This window comes from Podarcis cretensis (genome assembly GCF_951804945.1).
Source record: "Podarcis cretensis genome assembly, chromosome: 15".
In the NCBI taxonomy this organism is placed as follows: Eukaryota; Metazoa; Chordata; class Lepidosauria; order Squamata; family Lacertidae; genus Podarcis; species Podarcis cretensis.
Window position 1 is genome coordinate 24,874,438 of NC_137185.1, and position 17,694 is coordinate 24,892,131.

The 17,694-nt window shown below is 47.6% G+C and overlaps 2 protein-coding genes across 8 annotated transcripts in view; one reads left to right on the plus strand and one right to left on the minus strand.

Moving 5' to 3' along the window:
- USP2 (ubiquitin specific peptidase 2) overlaps nt 1–16,129 on the plus strand; it is an 82,341-nt gene extending 66,212 nt beyond the window's left edge. For all 7 annotated transcript variants that reach the window (XM_079954736.1, XM_079954737.1, XM_079954738.1 and 4 more), the window contains 10 exons: nt 3,471–3,594; nt 5,080–5,191; nt 6,424–6,534; nt 7,448–7,512; nt 9,647–9,750; nt 9,882–9,962; nt 10,506–10,584; nt 11,395–11,502; nt 12,961–13,081; nt 13,778–16,129. In XM_079954736.1, the coding sequence (XP_079810862.1) occupies nt 3,471–3,594; nt 5,080–5,191; nt 6,424–6,534; nt 7,448–7,512; nt 9,647–9,750; nt 9,882–9,962; nt 10,506–10,584; nt 11,395–11,502; nt 12,961–13,081; nt 13,778–13,865 (993 nt within the window). In that variant the 3' untranslated portion in view covers nt 13,866–16,129. The remainder of the gene's footprint in view (nt 1–3,470; nt 3,595–5,079; nt 5,192–6,423; nt 6,535–7,447; nt 7,513–9,646; nt 9,751–9,881; nt 9,963–10,505; nt 10,585–11,394; nt 11,503–12,960; nt 13,082–13,777) is intronic.
- Nucleotides 1–17,694, minus strand: part of NLRX1 (NLR family member X1) — a 307,093-nt gene that overhangs the window by 28,363 nt on the left and 261,036 nt on the right. The window lies entirely within an intron of this gene.

Here is a 17,694-nt window from a genome sequence, read left to right on the forward strand (position 1 = left end):
CATGACCGACTCTGGGGTTGCGGTGCTCATCTCGCTTTATTGGCCAAGTGAGCTGGCGTACAGCTTCCAGGTCATGTGGCCAGCATGGCTAAGCCGCTTCTGGCGAACCAGAGCAGCGCACAGAAATGCCGTTTACCTTCCTGCCGGAGCGGTACCTATTTATCTACTTGCACTTTGACGTGCTTTCAAACTGCTAGGTTGGCAGGAGCAGGGACCGAGCAACGGGAGCTCACCCCATCGCGGGGATTCGAACCGCGACCTTCTGATCGGCAAGCCCTAGGCCCTGTGGTTTAACCCACAGCGCCACCAGCGTCCCATCCTTGTGTATAGAATCATAGAATTGTAGAGTTGGAAAGGGACTGTGGGAATCACCTAAGCTAACCCCTGCAATGCAGGAATATGCAGCTGTCCCCACACGGGGATCGAACCTGCAGCAACCTTGGTATTATCAGCGCCACCCTCTAACCAACTGAGCTGTCTAGGCACTGCATGTACGCACGCACACAAAATGTAAGAAGAGCCTGCTAGATCCAGCCAGTGGCCCATCTAATCCAGAATCCTGTTCTCACAATGGCCAAGCAGATGCTCTAAGGGAAAGCCTGCAAGGTGCCATAAGAAAGCTGCAGAGATAGTGCAGGATAGTGCGCACCCTGGAAATTATCTCTTTCAGCTTCTGCCTTCTGGAAGAAGGTACAGGGTTATAAAGACTAGGACTAGCCGCCTGAGAAACAGTTTCTATCCGAATGCAATTTTGGTTTTAAACGCAGTGTAAAGTAGTCTCTATGGGAGTATATTGTATTTAATTATGGGGTATCAGAGTTTTAAAGGGACGCGGGTGGCGCTGTGGGTTAAACCACAGAGCCTAGGACTTGCTGATCAAAAGGTCGGCGGTTAGAATCCCCGCAACGGGGTGAGCTCCCGTTGCTCGGTCTCAGCTCCTGCCAACCTAGCAGTTCGAAAGCATGTCAAGTGCAAGTAGATCAATAGGTACTGCTCCGGTGGGAAGGTAAACGGTGTTTCTGTGCGCTGCTCTGGTTCGCCAGAAGCGGCTTAGTCATGCTGGCCACATGACCCGGAAGCTGTATGCCGGCTCCCTCAGCCAATAAAGCGAGATGAGCGCCGCAACCCCAGAGTGGGCCACGACTGGACCTAATGGTCAGCGGCCCCTTTACCTTTTTATCAGAGTTTTTAGGGGGCTAACCAGGCTGGGATAGCTGGGATAGCAGGTTTGTTGTTTTTTGAATGTAGATTTTTCCAATTTTGATGTAGATTTTTCCAATTTCGTTGTTCTGTATGGGATAATGACAATAAAGATTATCATATTGTAAGCAGGGTCTGAGCTCAATAGCGCTGTTCCCAACACGTGAGCCCCAGCAACGGGCGTTCAGAAGCCACATTGCCTCTGGCACTGTAATGAGAACATAGTATGTGGGAAAGTCGTGCACACACAACGCCAGCTGAGCCAGTGCAGCCCGGCGGTCACGGCTGAATTAGTGGTGTGGCACTTCTCTGTGCCCGGTGGGTGGGTACCCCGCCAACGCAGGAAATTTCGACAGCTCTTTCCACCACTGTTTGTCCCTCAGTTCCCCTTTGCTGTGGTGGGAATCCCCTGCCCTTCTGAAGGGCCTTTTTGCAACTGTCTCAGGAAGTGTGTCACCCTCCCACCCCACCAAGCCTCAACCGTTCAGGCCCAAACTCATGAAATTCAATGTTCTTTTAGGTTTAACATGCAATGCTTGTTTAGAGTTGTTTTTAAGTGCAGGCACAAACACCTACATGTTGAATTCGGAGGAGCATTTAACCTCACAAGGCCTAGTTTGGGCCCGAGCAGCTGAGGTTTGCCCATCCGATAGGTTTCCACACCTGAGCCTTTCAGGAAGAACATTCTTTTCTCAAAGCAGTTCACATAATGTATGAAAGCGCAACGTCAAATGACAATAAATGTGTTTTTGAAAATGTTCCCCGTTGATAAAACTAGAAAGAAAACATTAAAAATGCAGCCGCCACACTATCAGATCCCTAGTCACATTTAGGTAAAGTGATAACTGTTAAGGCCCATTTGGAAATATAAGGGCCTGTCTTACATGGATTTTTTTTTTTATTCCACAGCCTCGCCATCTCAGACACCCACACGCTATGCACACAGAACATTTATGACACTTGAACAGAGAATCCTGGGATCTGTAGTTTACCCCTCTGAAGGTTATAGCACCCTTAAGAAACTATTGTTCCCAGAAGTCTTTGGGGGAAGCCATGTGCTTTTAATGTACAGTATGGTGTGGATGTGATCACAGATATCTTAGTACAGGAGGACTTATACAGATTTTGGTGCTGGCCTCAAACTCAGGGAAGGTGGTGGTGGTAGAGGACTGGGGCAGAGGGACAAGGCTGACTGCTAACAGAATCACAGCAGACATGGAGGGGAGTTTTAACCCTTTCCCCCCTGCTGCAGTCCTGGGGGAGGGGGACACCTCCTCTGAAGCTGCTGTTTGCTACACTGGGAGCAGGAGAGAGAATCCACCCACTAGGACAGATGATAGCTTTCTTTCCCAGCACCTGCAGAAGAGGGTTTTTATTAGCCAGGATCACAGCAGGTGAAGGGAGGAAGAATTAAGTTATCAGTCCGGTTAACGACTAGCTCAGCTTCACCCACTATTTGCATTTAAAAGCAATGCAGATTTGTATCTCCTTTCCCCAAAAGGAGGAATCTTGGTTGAAAGACACACACATTGCAAAAAAAAAGACTCCAGAGAATTATATGAAATTATTCGTAGTATACTTTTCAGCCATTAAAGGACCCTGGCCCTAAGGGAGCTTTAGCAATAATAAAACATACATTGTCTATGCTTGGGAACTCTCTCCTGAGGGAAGCAAGCTCATCGCTCCCACCATCTCTTTAATGGCCTTTTTTGTATATTTAGATTTTTTTTTTTTTTTTTAAAAAGAATCCTTTCCCTTTTCGGAAGGCATTTAGACTGCAAATGGCTGGGGTTCCTTTACTGACCTGATTCTAACATTCTCTTTTGTATTTTCTTACGGTTCTTACTGCTGCTGGATTATGCCAGTTCCTGCCTTCTGTTTTGGTGCTTTGGCTTGTAAAATTGCAAGCGATACGCTAAAAAGGTTTAATTTATGGTTTCGTTTCTGTTAGCCACCTAACAGAGCTCTTGGTGATGAACGGCAAGATGTATAAATGTTTTACATACCTAAATAAAGTTCTTAGCACGGAAAATCGCTTGCAAATATGTGTATAGTAGGCAAAATTGCATACCAGAATGCGCACATTAGGACGAATGGGCACTAAAACGCAGACAGATATTTATGATATTTGGATGGGGGGGGGGGTCACGATCTGTTGCAGAACTGTGGCCAGCTGAATTTGAAATTAGTAAAAGGGGAAAGGAAAAGAAAGTTGACCTATTTTGTCTGTCCTTACACTTCATGCATGTTCATTTGTTTGCCTCCTGTAGTGTTTTATGAACTCAATCCTGCAGTGTCTGAGCAACACCAAAGAGCTCCGAGATTACTGCTTGCAGAACCAGTACGTCCACGACCTGAACAACAAAAGCCGCATGCAGATGGCCCTCATGGCTGGTAAGGACCGTGACATTTCACACACAGGGCGAGCAGCCTTATACCAATTAGGCCCTTGGTCCGCTCAGCTCCATATTGTCAACACTGACTGGCAGCTGCTCTCTCCCCAGAGGTTTCAGACCAGGGTCTTTGCCAGGGGCAGATATGATTTTAAGCCGCCCCCCCCCCCCAAGAAGGGTGAGTTGGTTTTTGAGGCAGAAGGAAATTCAGTGCTTCCTCCACAGCTGAGCAAAAAGAGAAGCGAGCCTCAAAACGATACAGAAATACAACAATAAGGAACTCTGATGAAACGCTAAATGGCTTTTCTGGGTTTCAGTTTTACCCTCTTCGTTGTTCTGTCTCCTCTGCAGCAGGAGATAAACTCCAGTCATGTGTGGTGGACTTGATGAGTCTCCTGAATGCATTTCCTGCCTTCCCAGAAGTGCCAAAATGGAGGTGGACAACCAGGCATCTGACAGGGGGTGCATCTCTCGCTAATGTGAGATCTCCATCTGAGACCCAGGAGAGCTGCTGCCAGCCAGAGTAGACAGTAGTGAGCTCAGTAGACCAATAGTTGGACCTCTATTTATCTATGGGTTCCTCCCAGATAACCTATTCACTGGCCAGTCATCTTGATTTGCTTGCACAAAGCTTACACAGAGGTTAGACTATATCCTGATGTATTACACATTCACTCTAATTTGTTTGCGGGATTACGGGCGGTATATTGCAATGAGCCTTTGTCCCACATCCATCCTGATTTGTTTGTAGGGTTTTATACATCTTCCCATGAGTCATTTGTTCATCTCGCACTTTCCTCTCTCACCTTCCAAACAGCAGTCTGATCCTTTTTTTGCAAATTGAATTCGTTATACTTGAGCAAGAGAGAGGAGGGGGGGGGGCATTTTAATCCACTTTAATTGTGCAAACCTAAATTTCCAGCGTGCATGTGATTCTCTTCCACAAAATAGACCGGTGGCAGCCTAAATATTTATAATATATTGCATTTATATCCCAGCCTTTTTCTCCAAAGAGCTCTCTCACTCTCCATTTAATCCCCACAACCATCCTGCAAGGTAGGCTGGGCTGAGAGAGGCAGCCCAAGGTCACCCAATCAAGTTCATGGTCAAGTGGGAATCTGAACCCTGGTCTCCCAGCTCTCTAACCACTACATCACACTGTCTCGCCATATCATTGCAACTATAGTACTGCACAACTTGGGAACCACTTATCCATATTATATGACCTCTTGGGGTTTTTTTCCCCCCCAATTCACCACCTGCCTCTGTTTTCACACTCCCAGCTGGAATTGTCCATCCAGTTTTGGCATAGGGAAATTGTTGTTGGCATAGTTGTTCAGACTAGACTTTAGGGTCTTTCAGATACATTTTGTGAAATAGATTCCATGGCAAAGCCATTGCCTTTCCCTGACAAACCTAACCTTCAAGTATTTTCTTTCTTTCTGCCCCCCACCTCCCCAATCACCTTCTCCCTTCCACTGTCCAGAGTTTGCCAAGCTCATCCAGGCATTGTGGACATCATCCCCCAATGAATCCGTGAGTCCTTCTGAATTCAAGACCCAGATTCAAAGATACGCGCCCCGCTTTGTTGGTTACAAGTAAGAAATGTTACCACCTGCAATTTTCCAATGGACAAAATTATTTGTTGGGCTGCAGGGGGTGGATTAATTAGTGGTCTCCAGATGTAGCCCCTCCGGTCCTTTTTGTTGTGCATTTGTGATGCTTTGTGCATGAGATGGTATCAGGGTAAGGTAAAGGTAAAGGTACCCCTGCCCGTACGGGCCAGTCTTGACAGACTCTGGGGTTGTGCGCCCATCTCACTTAAGAGGCCAGGGGCCAGCGCTGTCCGGAGACACTTCCGGGTCACGTGGCCAGCGTGACATCGCTGCTCTGGAGAGCCAGAGCCGCACACGGAAACGCCGTTTACCTTCCCGCTGGTAAGCGGTCCCTATTTATCTACTTGCACCCGGAGGTGCTTTCGAACTGCTAGGTTGGCAGGCGCTGGGACCGAGCAGCGGGAGCGCACCCCGCCGCAGGGATTCGAACCGCCGACCTTTCGATTAGCAAGCCCTAGGCGCTGAGGCTTTAACCCACAGTGCCACCTGCGTCCCCGGTATCAGGGTAGTTATACGTAATCCCACTTTCAATGCTGTCTGCCCCTGCAAAAGCTTTTCGAGCGGCTATCCTGGTTCATTTCCAATTGGTGCGTGTCCTGTTACTTCTGGCTGAAATCCTGGGACCTGCCACAAATGTTCCTACTTTTTATTGTGCTGTAGAGCAGGACCGCCCTTTCAAGTGGCAGTAACGCACAAGCATTGGGGAAACCATTAAATAATAAAGCGGAATGATGTGCAGACGTTCCAGTATAAATTGATGGCTAATGCAGTATTAATGTGTCAATGGCATGTTGCAGAATACACCTGCAAAAAAACCCCAACCTCAGATATGCCTTTAGCTTGCACCAAGCTTTGGGCTCCTTTATGCCCACCCACCCAAAATAACCTGGTGCAGAGTTAGAGTAAGATTCATTTACCGTAATAGGAATTGCTTCAATGCAGGCATAGCTAGTGTCAGCTGATGTGAAAGGCAGCAGGTGGATGTTTGCAAGGTAGGATCACAAGCTTAGGAACCATGGCATTTAACCCTGCCTGCACCATCCAGTTCTTCCTGCAAAAGGCCTCTGTTTGCCCTGAATTTGGTCTCAGAAGCTGGCTAGGAAGCTGACTAGCCAAGTGGGACTTAGGTTTCCAGCTCTCATGATCCTATCTGGAAGACCTTACCTGCAGCTCTGATGGGGATTAGTTAACGCTTACCTTTCTCTTCTTTGCAGCCAGCAAGACGCACAGGAGTTCCTGCGGTTTCTCCTTGATGGGCTCCACAGTGAGGTGAACCGAGTGCTGGTGCGGCCCAAAGGCAACCAAGACAACCTAGACCATCTCACGTGAGTCGCAGTAGAGTGTGAACTGGGAAGAGCAGGCAGAGAAGGGGGTGGGCATTGGATTGCGGGTGACGCTGGCTCCTAAAATGAATTATATTGTTAGGGAAAGTTGCTTGCAGAAATGTATATATTGATCAAAACTGCATGGAAAGGGGCTTTTAAAAGAAAATAAAAGCTGCCAACTGATGTGGAAAATGTGGCTTCAGATTGGAAAAATGAGAAATTGTAACTAGGGTGCTCGCTTCGGCAGCACATATACTAAAATTGGAACGATACAGAGAAATTGTAACTAGGATATGGTGTCTGGCTTTGCTTTGCTTTTTCTCCATCGCAATCCCTTTTTTCATTTTGTGTCGTGCCTATTAGATAGTAAGCTTGAAGGCAGGGAATGTCTTATTATGGACACTTGTGAAGTGCTCTGGGAGCAGTTGGCTGTTTGTTTGTTTTTGCCAAAGAGCAGGATAAAATTATACTTTAAGATACAGTGGTACCTCGGGTTACAGACGCATCAGGTTACAGACTCCACTAACCCAGAAATAGTACCTCGGCTTAAGAACTTTGCTTCAGGATGAGAATAGAAATTGTGCGGCTGCAGCAGGAGGCCCCATTAACTAAAGTGGTACCTCAGGTTAAGAACAGTTTCATGTTAAGAACAGACCTCCGGAACAAATTAAGTTCTTAACCAGAGGTACCACTGTACACAGTTGCCCCCACACCTCCTAAATGTATATTTACACCAGTCCTGTAGCGTAGGGTAGGGTGAGAGTGGCTAGCCCAAGGTTGCCCCATGAGCTTTAGGGATTTAAGCTTCCCCAGTTGTAATCCAGCACTCCACACACCCCTGCAGTCTCTCATGTGAGTTCCCTTTGACCTGGGAAGAGCCTTGGATAGACTTTTTCTATCTCCTTTTTTGCAGCGATGATGAAAAGGGCAGGCAGATGTGGATGAAATACCTGGCAAGAGAAGACAGCCGGATTGGGGGTAAGTCTTTGCCAGGAGAGCAGGGCAGGGGGGAACCTGTGGCCCTCCAGCAGCAGCTCCCAGCATCTGAAGGGCCAAAGGTTTCCCCACCTGTGACTTAAAGTGCAGCCCATGAGACTCCAGAACCATTACAGGATGAACTGGGAGTTAGGAGAAGGCATCAGGATCCCAGGTATGGGTGGTGGTGATTTCAGCTCAGAATTCTGAATGAGACAGGTGCCTTGTCCTGGCATTCCATGACTCAGCACATTCCCCACAGCATCAAGCATTGCACTAACTGTGTGATTTCAGTTAACATTTTTAATTATTTTTAGATCTTACGCCACATCTCTGCACCATGCGTTCAAAGCAGCGTCCTACCACTTTAAGCAGTCTTGGCTTCCCCAGAGAATCCTGGGAACTGTAGTTTTTTGAGGGTTCTGAGCATTGTTAAAGGTAAAGGGACCCCTGACCATTAGGTCCAGTCATGACCGACTCTGGAGTTGCGGTGCTCATCTCGCTTTATTAGCCGAGGGAGCCGGCGTACAGCTTCCGGGTCATGTGGCCAGCATGACTAAGCCGCTTCTGGTGAACCAGAGCAGTGCACGGAAACACTGTTTACCTTCCCGCCAGAGCGGTACCTATTTATCTACTTGCACATGCTTTTGAACTGCTAGGTTGGCAGGAGCAGGGACCGAGCAACGGGAGCTCACCCCGTCGTGGGGATTCGAACCGCCAACCTTCTGATCGGCAAGTCCTAGGCTCTGTGGTTTAACCCACAGCGCTACCCACGTCCCTCTGAGCATTGTTAAGAGGCTGCTAATCCACTTGCAGAGCTATAATTCCAGAGTTGCCCAGGGGGAGAGGTCGATGGTTAAACAATTCTGGGAATTGTAGCTCTGTGGGGCAGAAATTGGTCTCCTAACAAATCTTGGTACCATTAACGAATGGTGCTGCTTTAAATGTCTGGTGCAGATGTGGCCTTAGATAGCAGGCCATAGGAGATGGCATGTAAGTAGCAGGGGGTGGGGAGTTAACCCTTTCACCTTCACTGCAGTCGATAAATTTACCTCCCCTTCTTCCATTCCAATGAAGCTGATCTTAGCCTAAGAGGAAAGCTTCATTTTGTGCCATTTTTTTAAAAAATGATCTCACAACTATCACCCTTACTCGCTCTCTCACACACACATTTGCTATTTAAATGCTAAAAGTGAGATAGGTTAACTGTACTCAGCATCTAGTTTGTCCCTTAAGAGGCCCTTTCAAGTACAGTTTTGCGCAAAATTGAGCCTTGATGTGGTTATTTAAAATTTGCACACAGAGAACAAAGGCTGGCTTACGGTTTCATCTTGATCCGTAGTGATTTGGCTTAGTGGGGCTGTTTTATCAGAGCAGCTTGAGAAGGCCTTGGATTTCAAAGCTTGTATAGAAAGATAAGGTGACCTGATTCAGGCCCAGGAGTTGAGAAGGCTTTGATGGTCCATCATAGAGCCCAGAAGGCTTTCTGAGTCATTAAAGCTAATTGAGGAGGCTTGATCAAAACCTCAGCCTTTAAGAGTCATGTGGGAGAAGCCTCTCCCTAGGATGGCATCTGAAGTGCAAAATGGAACCCCATAAATTTGGATTCCACCTGCCTAGAAAGCCACAGATTAGCTACCAGGTGGATCCAAGATATGTTTCTGCCTGAGGCGAAGGACTAGATAGTGCCTCTGCCAGGCTGGCAGTCAAATCTTACTTTGGAACTGGCAACAGGACATGGACCTCTACCGCTCCCAGAAGGCAGCAGGTTAGCTTGGCAGGCAGGTGGGCAGAACAGGCCCTGTGACACACACAGCTCTCCCTACCCCTTAGCATCTGCCACCCGAGGCAATGGCCTCACTCTGTCACATGACTAGCAAGTTTCCACCCAGAGGCCAACACAGAATACCAGTCCTCTGCTGTGAGTAAGGCAGATGGGTTGGTAGAGATGCCAAGTGCCACGCAGAATGGGATTCTGGGACAAGTGTAGTATTCAGGCTCCCAGTTGCCCAGTCTTGTTTGGGGAAGAGGTTGAGTGTTTGGATAGCCTTTGCTGATTGGTCCAGCCAACAACAGTGAATCATCCCTCCCTTGCCTGTCCCCGCTCTTCATTTTCCCCAACTTTTTGCCTCTTCAGATCTCTTTGTTGGGCAGCTCAAGAGTTCTCTGACGTGCAGTGAGTGTGGCTACTGCTCAACAGCCTTCGATCCCTTCTGGGACCTGTCACTACCCATTGCTAAGGTAACCCATGTGCTCTCCATTACTTCCTGGCCACCTTGGTCCTGTTTTGTCTCCCACACCCTTCCTGATGCCAGCTCTGGTGGAACGCTCTTAACTCCCACCTCTTTGGTGTGTCTTCCCTCTTTTTGCAGAAGAGCTACGGGGAGGTGAACTTGATTGACTGCATGTATCTCTTCACCAAGGAGGACATCCTAGACGGAGATGAGAAACCAGTAAGGGATATTCATGTGCCTTTTTGTTGGCATTTCTCCCAATATATGCATTTGCGCAAGCAGTTTACGTGGATTTGTACATGATTTCCGCTAATATATGCACCTTTGTACACAATTTTTGGTTGGAGAACTGCATCACAAAAATTCAGAGGAGTGAATTTTGAGCAGCAACTTTGGGGGGGGGGTTGTGTTTTTAATTTACTGGCTAAAGAAGTGCAAATTTGGTAGGTTTTCTTTAAAAGGCAAACTGAATGAATCCTGCCACCCACTTCCTACTCCAAGCAAATCCAGCCAGCATTTGCTGCTCTTTATCTCTCCCTTTCTCCTTAGCTCTTGGTGGCTGTTGGTGCCCCCAAACGTTGATAATATTTCCTAGTGGTGCTACTGCACTCCTGTGGACTGGAATGCAGGCAGCTGCCACCTCAAGGGGTAGGAGCCCTGGCCACCAGAAGGGAGAGGAAGAGGAGCTAGCCCAGCCTTATCCCTGTGACACAGCACTTTAATGATATCTTCCCACTAATCCGGATTCCCTTTATTTTCCAGACCTGCTGCCGCTGCAAAGCCAGAACAAAATGCATGAAAAAATTCAGCATCCAGAGGTTCCCAAAGATTTTAGTGTTGCGTATCCTTTGCCTTCCCTGTGGCTGTGTCCTTATTCTAGAGAGCATATATACAGCAAGTGAATCACAGATGGGGGTGGGGGAAGCTGTTCTGCAATAACATCACATAGGGGTTTTGTATTGGGCATAGAATTCAGCACCTCAAGATCTCAGCTTTTAATGTTTTGATTTTAAATGTTCAAGATTCTAGCCCTCATGCTAGCCACAAACTATGAGCAAGGAAGTTTGAGCTGGGGTGGTGAAGGGGGATGGAGTTCCAGTGCTGCTTCCTGTATCTCGAAATCCAGTTTGTTGGATGTGTCAAATGAGGGCACCCAGGTTCGAATGCCCAGTTGGCTGGGAGGCTTCTTGTGTGACCTTTACAAGTCTCTCTCCAGCCCCTTAACCTATTTCTTGGGGTTGTTGTGAGAGGAAGCGAACCTTGTACACCACCCTGAGCAACTTGGAACAAGGGCAGGATAAAAATGTGCCATTAAATTTTTAAGCATTCAAAATAACAGGACTGGAATAAATTCAAAACTAAGCAAATGCACTTGATTGGAATAGGCCGTATAGGTCACGGAATCTAGCTTTGTTAGAACTTTGATTTAAAATACAGTAAGGCACACACAGAGCCCTGATTATGCTTGATGGAGTAGCCAATTTTCCACGGGTAGCAGGTTGCTTCCAGAAGATAGCTTCCAGGGAGCCCAGACCCTTCGCTCCAACAATGAGAAACGGGTCGGACAAGTTGCCCAATAGCCTCCTTTCTTCCCCATAATATATATGTCCTGTTAGTTCGTCTGCTCTTCTTCCTTAACTTCCTATCCCAGACCTGAAGCGTTTCTCTGAAGCAAGGATGCGATCCAGCAAGCTCACCACGTTCGTTAATTTCCCACTCAAGGACTTGGACCTGAGGGAATTTGCATCCCAAAACTGCAGTGAGTGGTTTTTTGTTTTTTCCTTGCAGGAACTAGAATGGGTGGGAGGAGCCTGAGAGGGGCAAGGTGGGCACTGCAGGTGGGAAGGTTGCGTCAACAATAGGACTTCACATTATCAAGTGCAGCTAAATGGAACCTCCATATACAAGAGCAGTCCATCTCCGAGTGCCAGCTGCTGGAGACAAACAAACAAGATAGCCATCACCACCATGCCCTGTGTGAAAGCACCCAAAGGCTTGGCAGCAGCTGTTCAAATCAGAAGTGTGGACTAGATAGACTTTGGTCCATTCTAGCAAAGCAGTTCTTAGTCCTCTTGTATACACTATAAATCAAATCTTTATTGTTGCGCTAAGTGAGTAGCATTTTATGTTCACTATATAGTGGTACCTCAGGTTACATACACTTCAGGTTACATACGCTTCAGGTTACAGACTCCACTAACCCAGAAATAGTGCTTCAGGTTAAGAACTTTGCTTCAGGATGAGAACAGAAATTGTGCTCCAGCGGCGCAGTGGCAGCAGGAGGCCCCATTAGTTAAAGTGGTGCTTCAGGTTAAGAACAGTTTCAGGTTAAGAACGGACCTCCGGAACGAATTAAGTACTTAACCCGAGGTACCACTGTAAAATGAAGCTAGTTTGAAACTGGTTTAACAGTCTTGGCTCCCCACTAGCAGCAGATGAAATGATGGGCTGACAGTGAACATTTAACCTCCTGACAGCTGGGTCGTTGTAGCTTATTGGGAGGATAAAGGGCACGATAACAGAAAGATCAGCGTGGTGCAAATGCATCGGAAGAGCCAGTCCAGTACTCCTGCCAGTGCATTTGCAATTCTCTGGCCTCCCTGCTACCTGACCCCTCTTCCTCCCAATAACAGCGGTAGCTCACCTGTAGGGAGGTCAGGTCATTGCCATCACCCCATAACACCATCCACTTCTGCTCCCTGCTGCCACACAAAAGCATCTGGGCATTATAAATCCATTATGCTGTTGACCTTTTTTAATTTTGCTCAGCTGCCCCAGTGCCACAACCCTGCCTAGAATCCCTTGAAGCCACGAGGATTGAACGGGTTTGCAGCTGGTTTCAATAAGACTGGCAACATCTCATGCAAACACACAGAAACGCAAACACAGCTAGTTTGTCAAGCAATGCTGCGGGCTCCCCGCAGCCACCTCTCATCTGTTCTGGATGTCCAATTGAAAATGCAGGGGTGGCGAAGAGCTAACCCCCTACCAAACTTCTGCAAAAGTGAAATTTCGAGCCAGCACCAAAAGAATTTTGAGAGTAGCAAAAAAGAGGTGATTGAATAAGACTATAGTAAAATTTCACCAGGGTTTGCCTATGTGATTCATGAAGTCCTGATGCCTGTGTTTCTTCCCCTTATTACACATTGATAAGTAATGTGTAGAGCACAGAACATGAAAGTGACGCTGTGTGTTCTGTTTTGTTCTCACCTTGCAGATCATGCTATTTACAACCTGTACGCCGTCTCCAATCACAGTGGGACCACAATGGGAGGTCACTACACAGCCTACTGCAAAAACCCTGTGTCCGGAGAGTGGCATGCCTTCAATGACTCACGGTATATCTAGGACTTCTCTATTGGAAGGGGGCTGCAGCTTTCACATGGGGGCCCACAGGAGATTAGCAGCGCCTGTATCTCAAATCTTAGGTTCTACAAATGCTAGAAACATTCTCTTTTAAAAAAGAAAGAAAGAAAGAAAGAAAACTGGGAATCAGAGCATTACGGTTCCCTTGCCCCCACCACCGGTGGACATTCATGCTTAGTGGTAGAGCATATGCTTCTTATGCACGCATGCGCAATCTCCAGAAACCCAGAAGTGGCATGAAAAGGGGCACAAAAATGGCAAAAAACCAGTGCAAAAGTAGCATCTCGCAATCCTACAAACCTTTGCAAGTGCAATCCCAGGATCCTTTGCACCAACCTTTGAGGCCTCTGGAGATGTGATTGTTTGGTGGGCAGATGTTTTTGTTTTTAAAAGGGTTTCCCAAGGGTTTCCAGAGGTTTAGAGGGCATTTGCAGGCTTTCTCAATGGTGTTCCCAATTTTTGCGATTTCACTTAAGCGTGTGGTGCCTCGGAACGTAATCCCCGCATAAACGGGGAGTTGCCCGTACTGGAAAGTGGGGTGCTGGACTCGATGTTCCTTGGTCTAGCAGATCCCTCCTTTACGTTCTTTTATTATATACATTCCCTGGGGTCCCACCCCAGTGCCAGACCTCAGCCCCCTAACTGCTTTCTCCTTTTTCCCCCTGCAGCGTGACACCGCTCTCCTCAAGCCATGTCCGGAGCAGCGACGCCTACCTGCTTTTCTACGAGCTGGCCAGCCCGTCTTCGCGCATGTAGCTTCCACATGCCCTCCCCCCACCACAAACCCTTGAGGAAAAAAGGAAGAGAGCCGAGCACCAGCTCTCTGATGCAAAAAAGAAAAGAAAAAAAGGAGGGAGGGACAGAACCCAGGACAATGGTGACTCCAGGGATTTTTTAAGCCGGGGTGTTTTTTTTGTTTTGTTTTTTTTTTCTTAAAAAAAAACCCAAAACCAAACAAAAAAGGGGGAGAAAGAAAGTCCTAATAAAGCATTGACTAAAGCTGCCGACTTTTACGGAAAGGCCTTTCTCCTGCTCCGGGGCTGTCATCGAAGAGTAGCATGCCCTTCAGCCTCACGGACGCCGGGGAGAGAACGCCGGAAACAGAGGGCCAGGGGCACCCCACAGCTCCATCACTCCCCTAGTGTTGTCAGGGGTGGTTTTAAACGTTTTCCTTTTTTTCCTCTCTTCCTGCCTCTCTGTCTCCCTTTCCCGTGTGTGTGATTCTCTCTTTCATTTCCACCTTTCCCCGCTTTAATAATAAACCGTGAACAGCAGCTCTTGATGGGGCAGAAATCTGTCTGTCCCGTTTTATCCACACAACGCCCACGGCTTGCACCCCCTTCGCCGGGTTCAAAAGTGTGATGAGAAGGGATCTCAAGCGCTCGACCTGGGCAACGGAAGGAGGCGGCCCTGTTTTCTCTCCTCCCCGTGGAACGGCGCCACCCGGAGACGGGCATTGCACCTCGGGGAACTGTTTAATTGCACTACAGTTATGGAACCCAGCCTTGGCGTTTCTGCACCCGCCCACCTCCTGGCATCGTATTGTCTACCCTGTTGGAGGTGTGAGGCAAAGGAGGCCATTTTTCCAAAGCTGTGAACAAAATGACTGGCTAACCACTTGAGATGCCTGCTGCCTAGGACTGTGTGCTCATGCCACGCAAGCTCACCACAGAGGGCAGCTCTGCAGCTCATCGCAAGCCCACACGGAGCACGGGAGTTGGTTTCCTGCTGCAACCAAGGACCTCGAGTGACTTTTCCTTCGCTCCCGGCTCTCGTTTGGAGGGATGCTTCTTGGTTCCGTTTTTTGTTTTATTTTGAAACGAGCTTTCTTTTCTTCCTAATAAAACCCAGGGGCACTTCCGGCTGGATTTGACGGCCTCCAGCAAAGGGCGATGGGTGGTAGATTCCTACCTATCTGTTCTCACAACAGTGCCTTAAAACCTTCCGGGTGAAACGGATGTTTTTATGTGGACAAAAAACAAACAAACGCCCTTTTCGAAGGAGCGTGAGGTGTAATGCTTTCTTTGCAGTTCCCCTCCACAAAACGCCCACGTGCAAACACACACGCGTATCCCTCTCTCCTGTCCTGGGTCAGAGTGAGGCCTGTTCAGAAATGCTTTGGGAAGTTAGTGCTGAGTTTCCAGGAACGCGGTTGCTTAAGTTTTTTTGGTTTTCTGAGGTAACAAGCCCCCGGCAGCGGCTTCTCCTGCCAGCAATGTGTTTCTCACAAGGAGGCAAAGGACTGGATAACAGCCTTTGGTCAGCCGACAGATGTCAATAACCTTATTTAAACTTTTATTTATTATCTCCTCACACACTCTTTCTCTAACATGCACACACACATGCACAGGTGTTTCAACCCATATGATGTACATGAGAGGAACCCAAAGGGGCTTTTTTAACAGCTTCACGACAGGCAGAAATCCAGTGGGGTGTGCTCTTTGTTGTGTCTGAGTGTTGGACCTGCACTTTATTTTTAGTTTCTCCTATCATGAAGCCTTTAAAGGCAACAAATCTTGGTCAGGGAAGTAAGGAGGCAGCCTAACACCCCACCCCACAATATTGAATCAGGCAGACTATTAGGTGCCTAACCAGGCATACCGAATGAAATTATTGGCCATGCCAAACCACAAATGGCTTGTAGCATTGAAAATCCCTTTACCCTTCCTTTTTCCTATAAAGTCCTCCCTCAGGATCTCACACAGTCACACCCCACATAACATTCAAAGGGAAGCTCCTTTTTTAATTTTTTTTTTTTTAAAACAACCTTGTAGCAATTTTCACTCCATTTCAAGATGGCTGACGCTAAGGCCCGAAAGTGGAGAGGGGGCTGGATGGGCAATGCAAGATGTAAATGGTTCGTGTGAGGAGGACTTTCTTGTTGTTTTTTGTGTGCTTCCCCCCCCCCCCCCCCGTTTGACTTAATGGCTTGTTTACTGTGTAAGCAATGATAGGGGAGGGACTTCCTGTGACTCATAAGGGAGACTTGTACAGAAATAAAAATTGTAGCTTGATGAACACTTCCGTGGATTCTTTATGTTTGTGTACGCGTGGGTGACTCGGGGTGGACGAATCTTGCATACTTGTTCTTTCTGCCTTAGCTTCAGTTCTTTACATTTCATCAGATTTTTTAAAAAGAAATCCACATGTAACTCCATCAGCATTTAAGTGCACATTTCTCCATATACAGTGGTACCTCGGGTTAAGTACTTAATTCGTTCCGGAGGTCCATACTTAACCTGAAACTGTTCTTAACCTGAAGCACCACTTTAGCTAATGGGGCCTCCTGCTGCTGCCGTGCCGCTGGAGCACGATTTCTGTTCTTATCCTGAAGCAAAGTTCTTAACCCGAGGTACTATTTCTGGGTTGGCGGAGTCTGTAACCTGAAGCGTGTGTAACCCAAGGTACCACTGTATATATATTTTTAAATGCGGTTTGGAGTTCATACACAAGCAAATTTGGCTCATTTTCCAAGTAAGCACGGTAGAACGCATGGCTAAAAGACATTTGGAAGCCTGAGACAGAGAATCTAAATTGCAACCCACCCCCAGTGTTGATAAAAAATATAGTAAGGTGACTGTAATACTATAATAGCTCTCTAAACATGTCACCTAACTATAAGGTAAACACATGGGGGGGGCAGTGCGAGGGGAGCCTCTATCGAACTTGTGTAGGGAGATGTGGATGCTACTCTGGAGTGCAGAGCTAGCACAATCATCCACAGGGTCCTGGGCTCACATGTTTATTGCACACAGAAAAGGCCAAAAATAAATAAATGAGGTCCAAGTTTAGCCTGAAATCTGACCTCCGACGTGGGCTGTCTTGCCTTTCCTTGAGCCAGACCTAGTGGCAATGACCCAGCAGGAGGCTGTATTGAAGCGGCTGCCAACATTTTAAGGCCCATAGACGCAGTGCCCTAGGTGCCACCCTCGTCTGGTCACTTCTCCCTCCCCCTGGTCAGGTCCCTGTTCTAACAGACAAAAAGAGAAACTGTGCATGTACACATTTTGATTTTTCAGTGGGTCTGGGTAAAACTTGGATCCAGCAAAATAAGTCTTGAGCCTTGAAGAGCTCATAGATTGGCAAGTGGGAAAGAGCTTCCAACTTCCTCCTTTTTTAGTGGAGAAAAAAGTTAACTACCCTCAACACCTGAGAGGGCAGGGTGTGTGGGTGCCAAGGAAAGACTTTGAGGGCGCCACAGCCTCCACGGTCACCACATTGGTGACACCCTATTGTATCGTCTTTGCTAAATGTAGCTTGGCTCACTTCCACAAGTCACCATGAGCTGCTTCTCTTTCCTGCAGCGCAGCTGATCTCTTTCAGTGGCGCACTGTGCCGCTTTCCATGTTATGAAAGATCCCCAAGGCTGCTTCTAAGGCCGTGGGGGGAATGTGCCACAAGGCTGCCGAGTAATCCCTCAAAAAACACACTTCTCTGGCTGCCGATGCCTACGAGAGGCCCAAGTCCCTCCCTGCCTCCCCAGCAACCCGGCGCTCAAACAATGCCCCCTTTCTCCTCTGCTTTAGTAACAGGGTAAAGAGATTTTGCGCTAAGAGTGTCCTGGAATGTACACGACTTAGCAATG